General features: G+C 36.2%; 1 protein-coding gene across 5 annotated transcripts in view; it reads right to left on the minus strand.

Moving 5' to 3' along the window:
- Window positions 1-18,579, minus strand: part of LOC126967500 (homeobox protein cut) — a 156,413-nt gene that overhangs the window by 71,835 nt on the left and 65,999 nt on the right. For all 5 annotated transcript variants that reach the window (XM_050812180.1, XM_050812341.1, XM_050812102.1 and 2 more), the window contains one exon: window positions 3,423-3,752. In XM_050812180.1, the coding sequence (XP_050668137.1) occupies window positions 3,423-3,752 (330 nt within the window). The remainder of the gene's footprint in view (window positions 1-3,422; window positions 3,753-18,579) is intronic.

An 18,579-nucleotide genomic window follows, 5' to 3' on the forward strand; every position in this document is an offset into this window, starting at 1 on the left:
TCGATGTAAGAATTTTATTGGAATAAATGTAAAAATTACATCCCAATCAAGTCCAAGCAAGATTAAAATCAGAAAGTTACAAAATCGTTTATCGGATGTCATCAAAAAGAAATATTTGAACCCCTTTATAAGAACTTAATTAAACTCGAATTGGAATAAAAAGGGAAAAGAGGCCGAAAAGTTTATTCCCCGACCGAGTGCAGAACTTCAATGAGTTTTGGCATTTAGGTAGGTACTGTTCTGATATGATAATTTATATGTACTGGCCTTTATTTCGGCAAACGCTCTGGTAAATAACCGGAGCTTTTGTCTAAAATTACATATTTTTGTCCAATTTAAGTTAACTATGTATAAACCTAATTATAACTAAAGTATACTAGTTTACTTATTAAATTTCAATTAAAAGACATAACGAAATTAAAAATGTAAATCTAAAGAAAGTAAGTAAGTGAAATAAAACTTTTATATTAACAAAAATAAATCTATACTCCGACTTAGTAGACTTTCTACTACTACGAGATCGCTATATAAGCGAGTGAAACCGCGGGGCATTGCTATTTGCTAGTTGTTAATAAACTAATCAAATGGCTGACAGCATCAAAATTCGGAGCCCATGAGTCAAACAAGTGTATCAAAAACAGCGCATTTAAAATATGAATAAAATAAGAGAAGGCACAAACAGCTTTCAAACGGATAAGTGTAAACATTGAGCCGCATTCAGCAGGGTTCATTTCAGCGCTGTAGAGGGCTGGCTATATAAGAACTGAATCACTATTACATTCAATTTCGGTGATTCAATGCTCTAATGACCGATGAATGCGCCTGTGAGGTGTTTCGTCTGATGCAGGATTTCTTTTGGTGCAGTGCACGCTTCAATGAAGTCCGATGTTTTTTCTGCTTCATTCGCGATCTCTTTGTCTGTTTGTGTGTTCACGTTCTGATGCGCTCGCTGAGTGCCTCCGTATTGTTGTTTGTATCAAACGCTACTCAGTGCTTTGCCATTGCATTTTCGGAGTTCATCTACTAAATAATAAACTTTTATGAATATTACAGATCATAATAATATGCTGATTTAATATTTTTCTATCTTGTTTGCAAAATTTTAATAGCGCCATGCAGCATTTATTTTCCTCCTATCAGCCTCCACACCTACGCCCAATATGTTTATTTCTTAAATTTTTTGCTTTATCATTCTCACAACATATTTTATTTTATACCTGACAAAATTTGTATCCTACTTGTTGCACTTAACTTTAATTCGTCTGGACAAAAGACAAAATAAAACGCATGGAGAGGCTAGACATGGATTTACTTTTCAGGGAGATTTCAAATATGATTCTTAAATTAAAGTAATAATTATCGTTATGACCAGATGCAGTTTTTTCGAACTAAAGGACGCGAACCCAAGATAGCATACTCCAAACTTAAACGAAGGCAACGTGAAAAATGTAAGTTTAGCAAATGATAACAAGAAATACAATATGAATATTGTAGATACGGCGTGGAGTGAGGAGGATTGACGCCCGCGCGGTACTCTCGTGGGCGTCACTTGATCTTGCTGAATAAATAAATTGATTTAAACGCCGCATCACCGCCGTGGTTCCGCTCAATTTACCACCGAGTACTTGAGACTACTGACCGCCGATCATTCTGATTGATTGCTTTGAAATATTTCGTAATAGAGATCATTAGCTGCGAGAACTTTTCCGCTAGTCCGTTTGCGAAAACATCCCACGAACATCCTCACTTACTCATCGGCCATTAAGGGCATTAACAGCATCTAAATAAAATACTTTTTAAAGTAAAAGTCCCCCGAAAAAACTTGTGTAAAAATACAGTAACATTTACTCTCATTTAACTAAATGTGTAAAATTTGCGTTAATCTAAAATAAATAAATTGCTACTTGCCTAAAATATAAATACCCACATTTATATCCAAAGACAATTACGTCACCGGAGATCCCGAAAACAGGATCAATCGGCTGTTTCAGTATTAATTGGCGTCAGTAAGATCGGATGGTGGCCACTCATAAAATCCTGATATTTATTTAGTGCAAGGATTACTGTTCGGTACCGATCAATCATTCCATTGAATGTATCCTGTTCCCTGCACTAGTGCTTGCTGCTCCCGAAGTGAACGCGGGCGATATCGATACTTAGTGATTCAATTTTGTAAAACTAGCTCTCCGCCCTGACTTCCGTACGAGACCTCTCTATACTTATTGAGTAATATTTTTAGTAATAGTTTTAAATTTTCCGAGCAAGTAAAAGAAAGCGTTCTCATTAGATTATGTCTAGAGATTTTCTTACGAAAAATTGCTTTATGAGGTTAATGATAATGAATATAATGGCTAAATATGCGATTTTCGCACGAAGTTACCTAACTTACAACTTATAAAATAAAATAAAAATATTTTAAATTTCTTATAGGTTATCAAGCCCTTCCGCATAAAATAATTATTTACATAAATATCAAAAAATATATCGTATCAAATTTAATAAATCAAAGCAACATTACCATAGATTTTCATTTCAGGATCAAGCATTAGGAATCAAACATATTATATCATTCAGAAATCATACCAAATTTCCGATACATAAAGGACAGAAATTTATCGATTTATTTCGAGAAGCAATCATCGATAAACAACCCGTCACTATGTGAAACGAACTGTCAAATCCAATTCAGCGATGCCCCCGCACATGTAATTGATTTATTGATCGTCCGTTAGATTCGATACGCGGTGGTGCGCGGGCGCAAGGCTGCAGCATCCTCCGTAACTCTGCCCAGTTAACCGAGTGACCTCATGCTCACTCATCATCTCGATACGGGATCACATTAGTGTTGTACTCGCGCTCCTATTGTGTCACATTTATAATATTTCATTCGATACTTAACAATATATCGAAACATTCGATTTTTTTTTAATTCAAAACATGAATTGATACTCATTTAGTAATGATAATGTTAATAGACATTATACGAAGCAATAAAATATTTTTTAGTATTTCCGTGATAAAAATGCAAAAAAAAAAACAAATAACACGGGTGTATTATTTGGATATCTTCCTGGAAGCGACTGCCAATCTCATGCAAAAAACACTTCATGATTTATTTTGATGTGCCAGGTCTTTTAATTCTTAATAAAACATACTTTTTGTTGAAAAGGAGGACAAACGAATGTACGCGTGATCGCCGCCCACGTTCTCTTGCAACACCACAGGAATCACAGGAGCGTTTCCGACTTTTATAGAAATTGTGCAAGCTTTTTGTGAAAGTACCCATGTCGTATCGTCCCGGAAACACCGCACAAGGAAGCTTATTCCACACCTTTTTTGTATGTGGAAGATAGGTAAATAATAAATTCTATATAGTAGAGATTGGCTTTGTTTTAGATAGTAGTGATTTGTCGTTTTTTTACCTCTTTTTCCTTAGCAGCGAGTTCGCTCTCCAGGTTGCTGCCCTGGTGGACGACCGGACTACTCCTGGACGAGTTGCTGTTGCTTCTCGCCGTGGCTGCCATCTCTATCTTCTGCTCGATATCCTCATCAATGTCCGGGGTCCTCCTCTTCTCCTCCTTGATGTCAGGACTATACCGTTCGGATATTCTCGTATCTGTGACTTTCTCTCGGAGCGATTCTATGTGGGAGCCATTCGTCTTGGGTGGTACTGTGGCTTGGAGTGGCGTCGGGCTGGTAGTGGCTAGCTGCTCTTTCAGGGTTGTGACTTCCTTCTCCGCCAGGGTAGCTCTCTGTAACAAATTGTCAGATAAGCTATACGACCGTGCAAAAAAAAACAGTTTAAAACATTAGCTCGGCATTTATAGAACCTATACCAGTGGGGGGCTTCTTTTGCACCGGATGCCGGCTAGACTATGGGTACCACAACGGCACCTATTTCTGCAGTGATGCAGTAATGTGTAAGCGTTTTTGTGTTTCGGTCTAAAGGGCGCCGCAGCTAGCGAAATTACTGGGCAAATGAAACTTAAAATCTTATACCGCTAAAAGTTTTTGGGTTTTTCAAGAATCCTGAGCGGCAATGCATTGTAATGAGCAGGGCGTATTAATAACCATCAGCTGAACGTCCTGCTCGTCTCGTCCCTTATTGTAATAACAAAAGGAAGCGCGAATAAGGAGATTTTACTGTATTGATCTGTTGATGTTCATTCAATTGGGCATTATTTGAACCAATGACGTCATCTTACTGAGGATAGCCAGTGTTGTAATTTGCTCGACCTCAACACGCGCACTATCAGCAACGGAAGCATCGATTCGCAGCCGCTATTTCCACGTGTTCAGTTTAATCTAATTATCGATCAGTTCCCATAGGCCATGGGGCGTTTGTTCTTGTGGCCGGTGACGTACGAGACCTTTGTGAAACTTCCTGTTGAGTCCATTCAGCTCGTAATCGCCCGATCTCATCGAAGCGGATGCGTCGCTGATTATTGGCCATTGCATTAATCTCAATTATCATAATACCCATTTATGTATTGTTTCATTAACTTAATTGTAATTGCGTTTGGATTTTTTGCTTTGTAATAATAAGAAATAATTATAAAAGACTGTTTCTAAATATTTACTTAAAATGTTAATAACTTAGCTAGCGAATCTGTACATCTGGATAGAGCCTCTTGCTGATAGACAATCGATGAAAACAGGCCAAGTTCATTACTTTAGTGTGCGTGACAAGCTACGTCTTACATTCGCGATTTGTATGACAGTTTTTGTCAGTGTCATTGCTGAAAATATAGGTTAAAAGTCAATCTCAACTCTCTTTTTTTTCGAAGTTATCACAACTGTCACAGCCTATTTAGACCAGTGGTTCCTAACCAGTGGTCCAGTGAGTCAGAATATGGTCCGCGGACCGCGAAACAATTTCAATAGCCCGCTGCACATTATAAAGAATTATTGATTTCACGGGAACTGGAAACAACTCCAAAAGGTATCGAAGATATGAACACGATATCGAAATATTTTCAGAAACATAACATTAGCTGGGAGAAACTCCTTGGTTTCTGTATCGGATGGCACTCTTCCAGCAATGTTGGGATCACGCTCTGGTCTGGCAACGTGAGTAAAACAGAAAAATCCATAACGCATTGTATCATCCACCGTCAGGCGTTAGTTTCGAAGACTCTTCCTGGATGCCTTAAGAATACAATGCAAATGCAATTTTAAAATTATACTTTTGTTCATAGTTTCTTTTCGGATTGATTCAATTTATTTTTCTTGAACGTCGTGATCTCTGCTAACAATAAAAAAATGAAAGTGGTCCATGGCAAAGAAAAATTTGGGAACCACTGATCTAAAGAAGGCTCAATTAGACGAATCAAATATCTAAAGTTAAAACACAACATCACTTTAACACTCGATAGATATTCTTAAACATACATAAATATACTATAAATAAACATCCATGACTCGGAAATTAGAATTCATATTCATCATAAAAAACCGATGATTAAAAGACTGGAAACAAATTTCTCAAGACTGGTTGATGAAATTTTGAAATAATACAAAGAAGATGCATTTGTGGACAAACACATCTCAATAAAAATAGTTACATCTTCGATATTGGTATATCCGATATTCCTCAAAACTGGCTTAACTAAAGTTTTTTTTTAAATATTAATAAGGGGCGAGACGAGCAGCTGATAATTGATACGCCCTGCCCATTACAATGCAGTGTCGCTCAGGATTCATGAAAAATCCAAAAATTCAGAGCAGCATTACAATTGCGCCCGTCACCTTGAGACATTTAAGAGAGTAATTTTACTAGCTACGACGCCCTTCATACAGAAATGTTTACACATAACTGCTTCACGGTAGAAATAGGCGCCGTTGTGGTACCCATGATATGGCCTCCCACTGGTAAAAGCTAAATAAAACCTTGAGGGGATAGCAATCAAATTCAGAACTGAGATGATTTTTATAAGGCTTTATAAAAGGAATGCATTATCTGAGTGAAAGGCTCCATTCAAATGGTCATTAATAGTAAATGATCAAAGAAAGCAGACGATGGAAGTAGTGTGATCAGCCACGCGTGTCGCGTCACGCGTCATGGCATAAGCTGATAACATCGCAGACGTATCGTGAAGCTCGCCGAAGCTGGCTTCATAACCAACAACACGCCAAGCAATCGAGCCGAGCCAATGTTCGACATTAGATGAATCTAAAAATGTATAATCATAATAAACCGAATCATATAAAAAATAAATGTAAAACTCTAAAAGCTTAAAAAAACTAAAAAAAATGAGTCAGTTACAAACAAATATATATACAGGTGAAGCTATTTATTCCCAATTTATTAACTGTAATAATTATGATAATATAACTTTAAATGATAGTAATATTACATAAATAGTTATTATAGTTTTTCTATTTAGAGGTAAGTAGGTAGGTTTACACATACAAAGTGCAAGGGCACACCACACCTCATTGTGTACCTCAATTTTGTAATTTGATTTGCAATGAAAAGTTTCGATAAACTCTCATATAAACCTTTTAATCGTTGTTCTTGAAAGCTTTGACTTCTGACCTCTTGGAGCTTTTGCTACAAGAGATGAATTTGACAGCATATGTCATACTTTACTTAAAATAGGCTAATTAATATCACTTCGACATTGGCTAAATTGTTGTGACCTTTCAAAATGCCACAATATAAAGATTAGAATAGAAATAAATTACTGCAAATTTACCATCGTTTTCATGTGCAATAATATCCTCTGAAACAATAGTATTACTTAATAATTGAGAAAAGTTTCACGTCAATTCGACTTTTTAAAGTGAAAATCACGATCTGAGAAATCTATTACATTAACAGATACCGAACTAGCAAAATGTGTTCAATTAGTTAAATGTCCCTTAAATAGCAACAACTTATCAAAGTGAATTACTAAAGGCTCGTGAATTCCTTAAATAATAAACATAATATTTTATATTCTTATAACCCTGGCTTGCTTCAGTCATCTCAGACGTGACGCATGATATTAAGATCACTCTTAGTGATTACTTCAATAATTAATGCTTTATTACTCGCTATTTATTTGATTAATATTTCTCTGATATCACGTTAAGATTGTGTTTCGTTGCAGCCATATTTATTTTGTTTATATGTGCAGTTATTTAATATTCAAATTATCACTAAATTACTTCTACCAATAAATACAGACGTAGCTGATTAAGACACGTATTATAATACGAATAATGTAAAAATAACAAGGAATTTCTAGAGGCTATATTATAAATGTGATAAATAGTTATAGCGTGTGCTAAAATCCTTGATGAATTTTAAATAATGCTGCAAATATTTGAGACTTTATTTTTTATGCTGTTTTAGTAAAATGGGGCAATATAGCTAATAACTGTAAATTATAAGATAGAGATATTGTTCATAGTAGATGATATAATCGAGTGATGAGTCAGGCAGCAACAAAAGTGGTGATCAATCAATTGAACGCAACGGATGACAAATAAGAAGCGATTGGGCCACAGGTTTCAGTAGTTAGCGTCACTGAATGTCGCTTCAACAGTCTTTCTGTATTCATTTTTACTTTAACGTTGGGCTTTTAATTATGAATATTTTTAAGAATCCTAAGTGGCACTGCATTGTTTTGGGCAGTCGTATCAAGTACCATCAGCTGAACGCCCACGTCTCGTCTCGTCCCTTATTTTCATACAAAAAAAGTGTGTGTGAACTTTATGCACGCAAGGAGTTCTACTTTTTTGGCGTAACAAAGCCAAAAATCCTTAAAATTATTTATTCCTCCTGCTAGTCTACGCAAAGATGGCTTTGATAATTAATTATTAAATAATGAATACGGCTATATGCATGAACCGTTTGCCTGTCCTAATAATGGACGAAGAAAGCAAAAAAACAATAACGAACGTCGCAAACGTCATAAAATTTTAGGAACCAACTTCACCCTTGTAACATTTGTGTTAATGATCCGCGCATCCTAAAATTTCACTCTCTTAATTTTTTTATAACGCGCCTATAGAACCAATTCAATATTATTCGGGCAAAGTTGTTGTAAAAATTAGGCAAACCCTGTGAACAAAAAATGTATAATAATAACTAAGGTATTTGGTACACACGAAGATAATAATTGTTATATTTGTAATTAGGTAAAACCATAAACGATAAGAGAGAATATAACATCCATAAAAATTGTAAAGATTTGCGTCTTTATTATATTCAAACAAATAATAATTTTTGTAATTTGATAAGAAATAATTTGTTATCAAGATGGATACCAATCTACCTTGATATTTTAGTGTGACGATATTACAATCCCACCACCGTAGGTTATCGCTACGAAAGTGTGGCTCCGGTAGTAAACTTGCAAGATTAAAACTTTTCACAGTTGCGAACTATTGCGTTTTTTATTTTGTTTCATCATGGAAATAGTTTCTAGCAAAACGCGTGGTTATGGAATGGCAAATATTTACATGACGCGGATGGAATTTTGCATTTTGACCTAATGTCTGGTAGTCGAAATTGGCTGCTGGTATCCACCTGAGTAGCTTCTCTAAGCACTTCCCGTGATAATATATGCAGTGGAAGATACAGAGAGAACCCACATCTCTACGCAACGCCAAAGAAACAAGCCGATCGGAGATCAATCGATAATCGATGATTCAAGCCGTATTTTCTTAGATTCTTAGTTGTATTTTTTTTACGACGGACGAGACGAGCAGGACGTTCAGCTGATGGTAATTGATATTCCCTGTTCATTACATTGAAGTGCCGCTCGGGATTCTTGAAAAACCTAATAATTCTGAGTGGCACTACAATTGTGCTCGTCACTTTGAGACATAAAATGTTAAATCCCATTTGTCTAGTTATTTCACTAGCTATGACGCCCTCCACACTAAAACACAGTAATGCTTACACATTATTGCTTCACGGCAGAAATAGGCGCCGTTCTTGTACCCATAACCTAGCCAGCATCATGTACCTCCCACTGTATGCATTCAAATGGAAGAAGGTGGTAGTGAGAACAGTACTCCATGTGAGGCCGATTTTGCGTCTTATATAGTTGCCGAACAAAATGTCAAATCATCGTCACCATCATCATCAACATCACCCGAAGGCGTCCACTGCTGGCCAAAAGCCTCTTCTAAAGATTTCCAAGACAATCGGTCCTGCACTGCCCTCATCCAACGTATTCCGGCGATCTTGACCAGATCATTGGGCCTTCACTGCGTCTTCCGGTACGTGGTCGCCATTCGAGGACTGACAGCCCCAACGGCCATCTGTCCGTCGAACTATGTGCCCTGCCCTGTGCCACTTAAGTTTCGCATACATTTGGGCTATGTTGGTGACTTTGGTAAGAATACGATCGATATTTAGATTTGACGCTTCGGTCAGATATCAATATTATCGTTACAAAACTAATAATTTCTGAGTGACCATTGAGCAGCACAACAATATGAATCAGGAACGATTTCTCCACTCACTACTCTACTAATTACATAAACAATTTAAATTTTCGACCGAATAATTTCATGTTTACTGTTAGAAAGTTAGAAACGTATCATTATATGGGAGACGGTCGGAATCATGTTTGCCCATACAATTAATTACTGTGAAAATGAACGGTGAGTATAATTGTGTGAACTTTAATTTGGTATTTATAAATATAACCGAAATCTTAAATATGGCTGATGGCAGTCGCTGGGTCGCGGTAATGTGAGAACGATGAACAATGGATAATGTAGAGCTTTGACATTGATTTATTGGTCTTCACTAGATATTTCCTCTGTGACTTTTTCCTCATAAGCATTCAACGTCCTAAGACACATATTACTATAAAACTAACTCTTTATCTTAGATCATTTATACGTCTAGAATCTAGATAGACTATGACAGCTGTGAAAACGTCGAAAAAAAAGTGTCATAAAAATTTCGAGTGTAAGACGTAGCCTGTTTTTATCGGTTGTCTAACAGCAAGAGACTCTATCTAGACGTATAAATTATCTAAGCTCTACATCTTCTCTATGATTTTTTCTAACGTGATACGATACGCTATTTTTAGCATTCTTAATTTTTGCTCTCCCGTAAATGTCGACAAACTGAAATCTATATTTTAGCCTGTATTACTCGTTGGAATCTAACCAAAACTTGTTCCTACATATTATTATTAGTTACAGATTCTATCTTCAAATCTCATAGTCAGTGTGTTTTTTTTAAATTGACGTCCCTCACTTCTGGAAATATATATTCAAATTTAATTTGAACCAAAATTAATGGACGATTAAGTCTTACCTACTGAGCAAACCGTCCGAGTGACGCATTGACTGTAAATCTTGACATGTCTTGTCCAACTCTCAGGTTGTGGTCATGGCTTCGTTAATAAATTTTGATACAAATTAAATTTGTAAATCAAATATTGTTAAAAGATGGTTCAAAATTGCCCGAATGCCAAGCCGTGCGGCGCGGCAAAACGATACTGTATTCAAACATAAAACGTAATACCATCCACCCGTAGCGATATAACCTCCACATTAATTAAACATTATAACTACAGATAATTTTCGAAACAGGAAACAGAATTAAAATATTATGGCATTATTAACAATTTTATATTCGCATATAATTAGATTCGTGTCTACGCAAGTGTGACGAATCTAACAAAAACTGTATTAATCAAAATTACGATTTGAAAGTCGCTTCGTAATGGACACTCCAAACTGACCATTACTCTGTTTTAAGTTGTAATTACGACTTCGCTCGATACGTTTACGAATTAACAATTCGAACTTATCTATCGAAACCATCAGTAGAACATACGAGAATCTCAGATACTGTTGGAGAAGAGACAAGCAGCAAGAAAAACCGCTCTTTGGCTATCAGAATTATCGTTAATGTCGATATAGACATTTACTCTAAGCAGAAGTTGAAAAGTTTTATATCTATAGGGGAACTATGTTTGGTCCTTTTACGAATTTTACAAAGGACCCAGTCAAAGCAACCTGTCCTTTTATTAGTATTTTTTTTCCAAAATAGTGATGGATTTAAAGTGATATCTTTGACATGATGACTACCTTTTTTTTTATTGAATAGGAGGACAAACGAGCGTACGGATCGCCTGGTGTTAAGTGATTACCGCCGCCCACATTCTTTTGCAACACCAGAGGAATCACGAGAGCGTTGCCGGCCTTTAAGGAAGGTGTACGCGCTTTTTTTGAAGATACCCATGTCGTATCGTCCCGGAGACACCGCACAAGGAAGCTCATTCCACAGCTTTGTAGTACGTAGATTTTTACTAGTTTCGGGGCCAGAGGTCCACCCCTTTTGATATCACTGCAAAACCGTTCTTGAATTTTATTACAATTAAAAATGCAAAAACATGTAAACAATTAATTAGTATTATATAATAAACTAACTGACCCGACAGACGTTGCTCTGTATATAATAAATAAAATACTGTTCTTTATGAATTATCCCGAAATCGAAATAAGAACTATCCTATCTCCCAAGTTGGACTTAACTGCACTCCATGAAGTAATCCCCATTAAAATCCATTCATTAGTTGAGGAGTTCACTGGAAATAAACATCAGGACTCTAGATTTATATTTAAGGAAGTAGTAAGAATGAAAATAAAGTACCTACTAAAATTATTACATATTCTGACATTCGCAAACAAACTGCAGCCAAATCCGGAGCCATTAAAAAAAAAACTAATGAACACGAAGCTACGAGGTACATGTCTTCACGCAACCCTTCAAGAAAAATTAACACGCGGGGGCTGGCTAGGGCAGCTTGGACCCGCATTACGCCCAGCGGTCACTAATTAATGGAAAGGGATTAAATTCGCGTGGAATTGAAATAAAATAAATATGATAAAGAAGCTCCCGGTGGCCGGGCCCGAGCGAAGGGAACCTTGTGCGGGTTCCGTCTGTCAATACCTTCAACATTTGTTAATTAATTTCCTTTATAGTATGTGTGCAGCGCTAAAATTGTGGGTATTTGAATAATATCAAGACACAAATTACCATGTGGTCGAAAGTAAAAAGAGAGTTCAGACAATTATTCAAATTCAATAATTTTTAATATCATATTACTTATTTGAAAGTCAAAAACTACCTCTAATTCGAAAAAGTATACCTCAGATCTGAGAAGAACGGGTGCATGAAACTCAGCGGGCTTATTTTTTTATAAAAACATAATAACAATGTAAAATTGTAGAATAAAATTTATTATTTAACAGCCTGAGGGCGATCGCTTTATTCGCAATCTAAATGATACCACATCATTAAGAAATTCATTTATGTTATAGTAACCTTTACCACACAAACGTTTTTTAACAATTCTTTTGAATTTCGTAATACATTTGTTTTGAACTTTTACTGGGATCTTGTTGTATAAACATATACATCGCCCCACAAAAGATTTACTAACTTGACTTAGCCATTGCCGTATGAGGAAATTTATTTAACCAATTTCTTATAAAAATAAGTCTGAATAAATAATCTGTTGACGCCATTGTAAGAATTAGATGAAACTAAAACAATTAATACTGAATATTTACGTCAATATAAATAAAATTGTGCGTGAAAATTGACATTAAATTTTCAACAATGGCGGAAACTATACATACCTAGGTATACCTTAATTATACTGAAGATTAATTCTAAATCCGGTTATTATTTAATTACCTCACTTACTTGAATCGTCATTTCTATAATTATTTTAATTTATTTCAAGACCTCTTAATACAGACGATATTAGGCGAAAATATTTTCAAGTTGATTTAAATAATATTATAATAAATATAATTACTGAAAATCAAATTGCGGTCACTCTGTAATAAATTGCTAACGAACAAAACCACACATAAAATATAATTTCGTCTCGGATATTTCCCAAGTTATTTACCTATATTGAACCCTTTGTCTGGCTGCGCGACCCTTCGCATGACCGATCTACTCAGTATCAACTCACCCTTATTACAAATTTTATAAATTATCACAACCCAAATTTTCATTATTTCTGATCGTTCAAAAAATTTCAAAGAGAAACGCAATTGGTCATAACAGGTCCGTATCTTAATCAAATTACTCGAAAATGTTATTAAAATTGCATGTTTGTCTATGTGGAGTACTTGGAGACGGGAGGCAGTAGTAGGTCTACAACGAACACACTCAAGGCATCTCTTAATCTCTCAATGTCAGTTTTAATTTGCCGCCAGGATCGAATTACCGTCCAAGAGTTTTATTTTTAAATTTAGAAGCCCGCCAAAGGAAACGAATTTCAACGCTCACGGAAATATTAATCCCCCGCTGATGTATATGAAAATTTGAAATAGGAACGTTCAACTTTATGGTTGCGAACGGAATATACACAAACCACAGATGATGCGAGGATATACAAACAGTCGCGAAGCGTGAATTCGGTAGTCGATAGTGGTCAGGTAAACAACAAACAAAACCGGAGTATCCAAACAGAATCCAATCGGAAACTAAATAATTTAATTCGAAATTGGAACGAAAGTTCGATTGACAAATTCAAACAGGGCCGCTTGTCGCTTTGTGAGTAACTTCTATTGGCGATAGACAGGTACGGTGTAACGGGAGAGAAGCTAATCATTATTAGATATTGAATTTTCGTAACTTTGGACTCATCCGCTTTCTAATTTACTAATGAATCCGAGTGGTGCTGCCATTAGCTCCCCCAGGGTGGCGCGGTACGGGCGCCCGCGGGGGTGGAGTGCGCGGGCGGATGAAAGGGGTAAGAACGCGCGAATTTTCGTCTTTTATACATGTAGGACGATAATCCTATTGGTGATTCCAGCGTTCCACATTTGAATTTTCGTGTGTTTTCAGTAATTCTCGAGCGCGGTTTAGCTATATTGGTATTTTATGTTTGTATTTTGATTAGCGACGAGCAATATTATATTAGATGATATTTATCTTACTCTTGGACATGAAAAAATTAGTTGCTTATGTGATATGGTAGATGGCACGAATACTTATATATTGAAATCACATACGAATTATAATATATCTAATATGTAAAGTTAAATAACATATAAACAAAAAATAATACACTATTTATTTATATGTATTATTTTATTTTTAGCCAGACGTCTAACATTCGAATAATACGTCTTTTATATCCTCAGTAACACCTATGTATCCAAGTGTTGGTCATAGATTATGTGATATACTATATGATGTTTTATTGCCTACGAGTATCTCTACTCTGTGAAGTATTTGCAGTAGCAAATGTTATATGTACTTGAATATTCAAATTATGTTTTTTTTATGGAAGAGAGGGCAAACGAGCGTACGGGTCATCTAATGTTAAGTGATCACCGCCGCTCACATTCTCCTGCAATACCAGAGGAATCACAAAAGCGTTGCCGGCCCTTTAAAAAGGTTGTACTTACGCCTTTTTTTTTGAAAGTACTTTTGTCGTATCGTCCTCGAAACACCGCCACGGTATCTTAATAGTGATCATTTTAGTATAATTACAAATATCAAACAAAAGCTAAAATTACTATGCAATTGTTTCCAATTATTAAAAATAAAATGTATGAATCAACCACCAAATCAATTAGAGTTCATTCGTTACGAGAATCTTCCAAAATAATACAGTTACTGTAACGGTTACTTACAGACGCAGGCCAAGTTAACGACACTCAGATTGAAGTACACACTCGCGATCGTCAGACTAGATCGCATTTAAACAATATTATAATGGCTCATTTAGATTTGTATCTGTTCGCACGCGGGTACCGTTCTAGTTTGCAACTGTGGATACTCACCTTATACGTATTGCATCGACGGGCTTTCGAGTGGGGCTTGATCGATGATGTGTTTATCATTTCTAATAGATATTTTTTAAGAAAATAAGGGACAAGACTAGCAGGACGTTCAGCTCCTTTGCACAGAATGCCGGCTAGATTATTGGTACCACAGACACCCATTTCTGCTGTGAAGCAGTAATATGTAAGCATTATTGTGTTTCTGTCTGAAGGGCGCCGTAGCTTGTGAAATTTCTGGGCAAATGAGACTTAACATCTTATGTCTCAAGGAGACGAGCACAATTGTAGTGCCGCTCAAAATTTTTGGGATTTTCAAGAATCCTGAACAGTACTGCATTGTAATGGGCAGGGCGTATTAATTACCATCAGCTGAACGTCATGCTCGTCTCGTCCCTTATTTTCATAAAAAAAATCTTAAAAACGGAAAAGTACTGTCATAGAGGAAATTATAGATTTTAATTCGAATACAATATTTAGTCATGCTTGTGTCGGTCGTATCTGTATACTTGCTCTATGACAGGGGTGTCATTATTGTTGAATCGATGATAAGCGCTAATATGAGCTTTGATCGTTTATTACAAAATTATTGCTCACTTAATAGCACTTCATTAAGGGAACATTCAATTATTGAGAAACTCACACCATTCATTTTTACGAGTATCCCGATATACCTACCTATGTATGTTAATGTTATTATTATATAACATTAAAAGTTAGAGTGTGCCACAATTTCATTGAAGGGAGCGTAATTGGAGTTAGAAGACGATACAAAGAAAAGTTAGAGAACATTAAGAGTTAGATAAAATTCAAAAACGGACACAAGATGTGTCAAATTCTGTAGTGGAGATGGAATGGACACATTATGGGGAAAAGAAAGATAAATGGACAAAAATCGTTACTGAATCGTTACAGTAAGAGACGGGAAATGAAGGAAAGGTAGATAGATAAGAAGGTGGGGGGACGATTTTGAAAAGATTAGCTGGACCAGACTGGATGAGAGTAGCTAGAGACCGAATAGAGTGGAAGTCCATCGTGGAGGCTTTTGTCGAAAGTCAAATTACTATTTAAGTTATTATGTCTTATTTATTATAAAATAATAGTTGGAAGTAATAATAAAGTCTTATTTTATTTTATATTCACAGTATACTGCAACTTGCTACTTGTATACGTCAATGAAATACCTTCTTCATCTGTAGTTCACAACAATGCAGTCTCACTTTCATTCCCTTCCACTCTTATGACATCATCAGTTCTTTCAATATTTTCTCGCTCTTAGTCGAAAGTTTCTGTTGTGCCGAGTTACATAAACCACTAAAGCTTTTGCTTGCAGAGTCCTTAAACGAAATAAGGTCTAGAGCATAGTTTCTCAACCTTATTTTGCTCACCGCCATTTTGAGAATATGTTTTTTTCTAGAGTATTTTCGTGTATTTTTTTGCCTATTTAGACTATATTTTTTAATCTACCCACGCCCCATCTGCGCCATCTCAATGTCACCTAATTTTCTCTGGGTCTTCTACTGCCCCCCCGAAAGTCTCAAACGCCCACAAGGGGGCGTTATCGCCCACGTTGAGAACCTATGCACTCTAGAGGATAGACCTATGTTACTACCACTAACATTGACGATATACTCAAAGTGTAATGTAACTACTACGTAATAAGAGGCAGGACTGCCTAAGTTAAAATTAAAATTTAGTTTAGTATGTAACGTGCAGTGATTTTAAGTTTGAAATATTAATAATAACAGGCGACGAAGTTTGGAAGCGAACAGTTTCTTAAATCGTTAGTTACTTGCGGCTATCTCCGTTTTTTACAAGATTATAGCCGTCATCAGTCAATCTATCAATGACTGCACGTTTCATACAATCGAGTGAATCGCTTTTTCTTAGAGAGTTTCGCTAGGCTGGATATACTGAACCAATATAATTTGGTGTAACAAAGAAAGTAAACACTGTCGACTATTGGAGGTGAATTAATGAATGAGTTGCAAAGATGGCTGGCTGCCAGCCGTGACGTCACGTGACAGCGACTCGGACGCAGGCCGGCGGAACTGATCCTTGATGCGATAGGCTCTGAAAATTAGCTGAGACGTGGGACTCACTTGATAGCATGTGTCTCCATTAGTTTGTCCTTGATCACGCGATTCTTAGATACATATTTTTTTAAATAGTTGTCACATAATACAAATATTTTTGACTCCAATAGGATTGAACTGTTTTTTTTTGTTATTCTAACTGAATCTGTCGTATGTTTGATGAAATAAGAATCCAAGAGTGCTCTCTTGTTTACTACATTGTCTGTCTTTTTATAAACTTTAGCCCTTTAATGTTATCTTAGCCCCAGCGTTTCTTGAAATAACTTTCAATTGTTTGGCAGTAAGAGACATATCGCACACCGCCAGTTTGAAATATTAAATTAATTCCTTTTTTTTATTTGAACAGAACATCCATTATTTATTTATTTTATGGATCCATTTTGTATTTAAATTTATAAACGATGGAATTTTCGCTTCAATACCTATGGCATGGCGCTCCAAACCAAAAAGGGTCACCGTCATTGTTCGACTCGTCAGTCAAATACATATCTTTACAGTAGGACTGCTCGCTAATCATATATAATCAGACTTACGTAAGGATGGTCTTTCAAATCCAAGCATTTTTCATTTCCCCCACTTCTGGGAACATCATCAGCCGGAAAACGTCCACTGCTGGACAAAGGCCTCCCCCAAAAATATCCACGACGATCGGTCCTGCGCTGCCCTCATCCAACGTATTCCGGCGATCTTGACCAGATCGTCAGTCCATCTTGTGGGGGGCCTGCCAACACTGCGTGTTCCGGTACGTGGTCGCCATTCGAGGACCTTACTGCCTCAACGGCCATCTATCCGCCGAACTATGTGCCCTGCCCGCTGCCACTTCAGTTTCGCAATCGTTTGGACTATGTCGGTTACTTTGGTTCTCCTACGGATCTCCTCATTTCTAATTCGATCTCGCAGGAAAACCCCGAGCATAGCCTCTCTACTGGGAACATCATATTCTAATTTTGGGTAAAATTTAAAAATAGCTAAAATTCGGATAGTCTTAATGGCTACTTATGCCGCAGAACCCCAGACAGATATGGATATAGTGTATAAATACTAAACTTTCAGAGAGTTGAAAAAGACATCGGGTTAATTAGGGGAAGTATTAATTATAAATGAAGGCAAAGTCGCGGCGCAAACAACTCTGGTCTCCCGAGCTGAAAGTTCCAAGTTGATCGACAAATTGAGTAAAGCCCTGTCAGCCTTTTAATTATCGGCCTTAGCTATTTGATTAAATATTAACCAATTGCTTATTTCACGATCTAGCGATGGCTCACATTTTGTTTAATGTTCGTTTAAGTTGAGACTTGGTAGTGCTATGTATAATTATCTAGCTGTCAAGAGATTTTCATCAGAATTTGTGTGGGCTGTGATAAGTATTTCATTTTCAAGAACAATCCTTAAATATTAGTTTATACTTTGACACATCTTAACTAGTTACGTACAAAGCTACATCTACAACAAGTAAACAGGCTTTCGAAAATACGCGTCAATAAAGTTATTTGTTTTTAGTACAACTTCAATGTTTCCAATAATAAGTTCACTTTACGCTTTACTTAATAAAAATAATATCTTTATGCGTACAGTATTATTGTTATTAAGTTAAGACTTTGGCAAATTAGTGTTCACTTGATAAGGAAATTTTTAAACTGCCGCAAAAAAACAAATGCAAAAAAACTTAATTTTTTTTTGGCTTTATTGGCTGCGATAATTTATCAAAAGTCAA

Source organism: Leptidea sinapis, chromosome 1, assembly GCF_905404315.1.
Source record: "Leptidea sinapis chromosome 1, ilLepSina1.1, whole genome shotgun sequence".
Classification (NCBI taxonomy): domain Eukaryota; kingdom Metazoa; phylum Arthropoda; class Insecta; order Lepidoptera; family Pieridae; genus Leptidea; species Leptidea sinapis.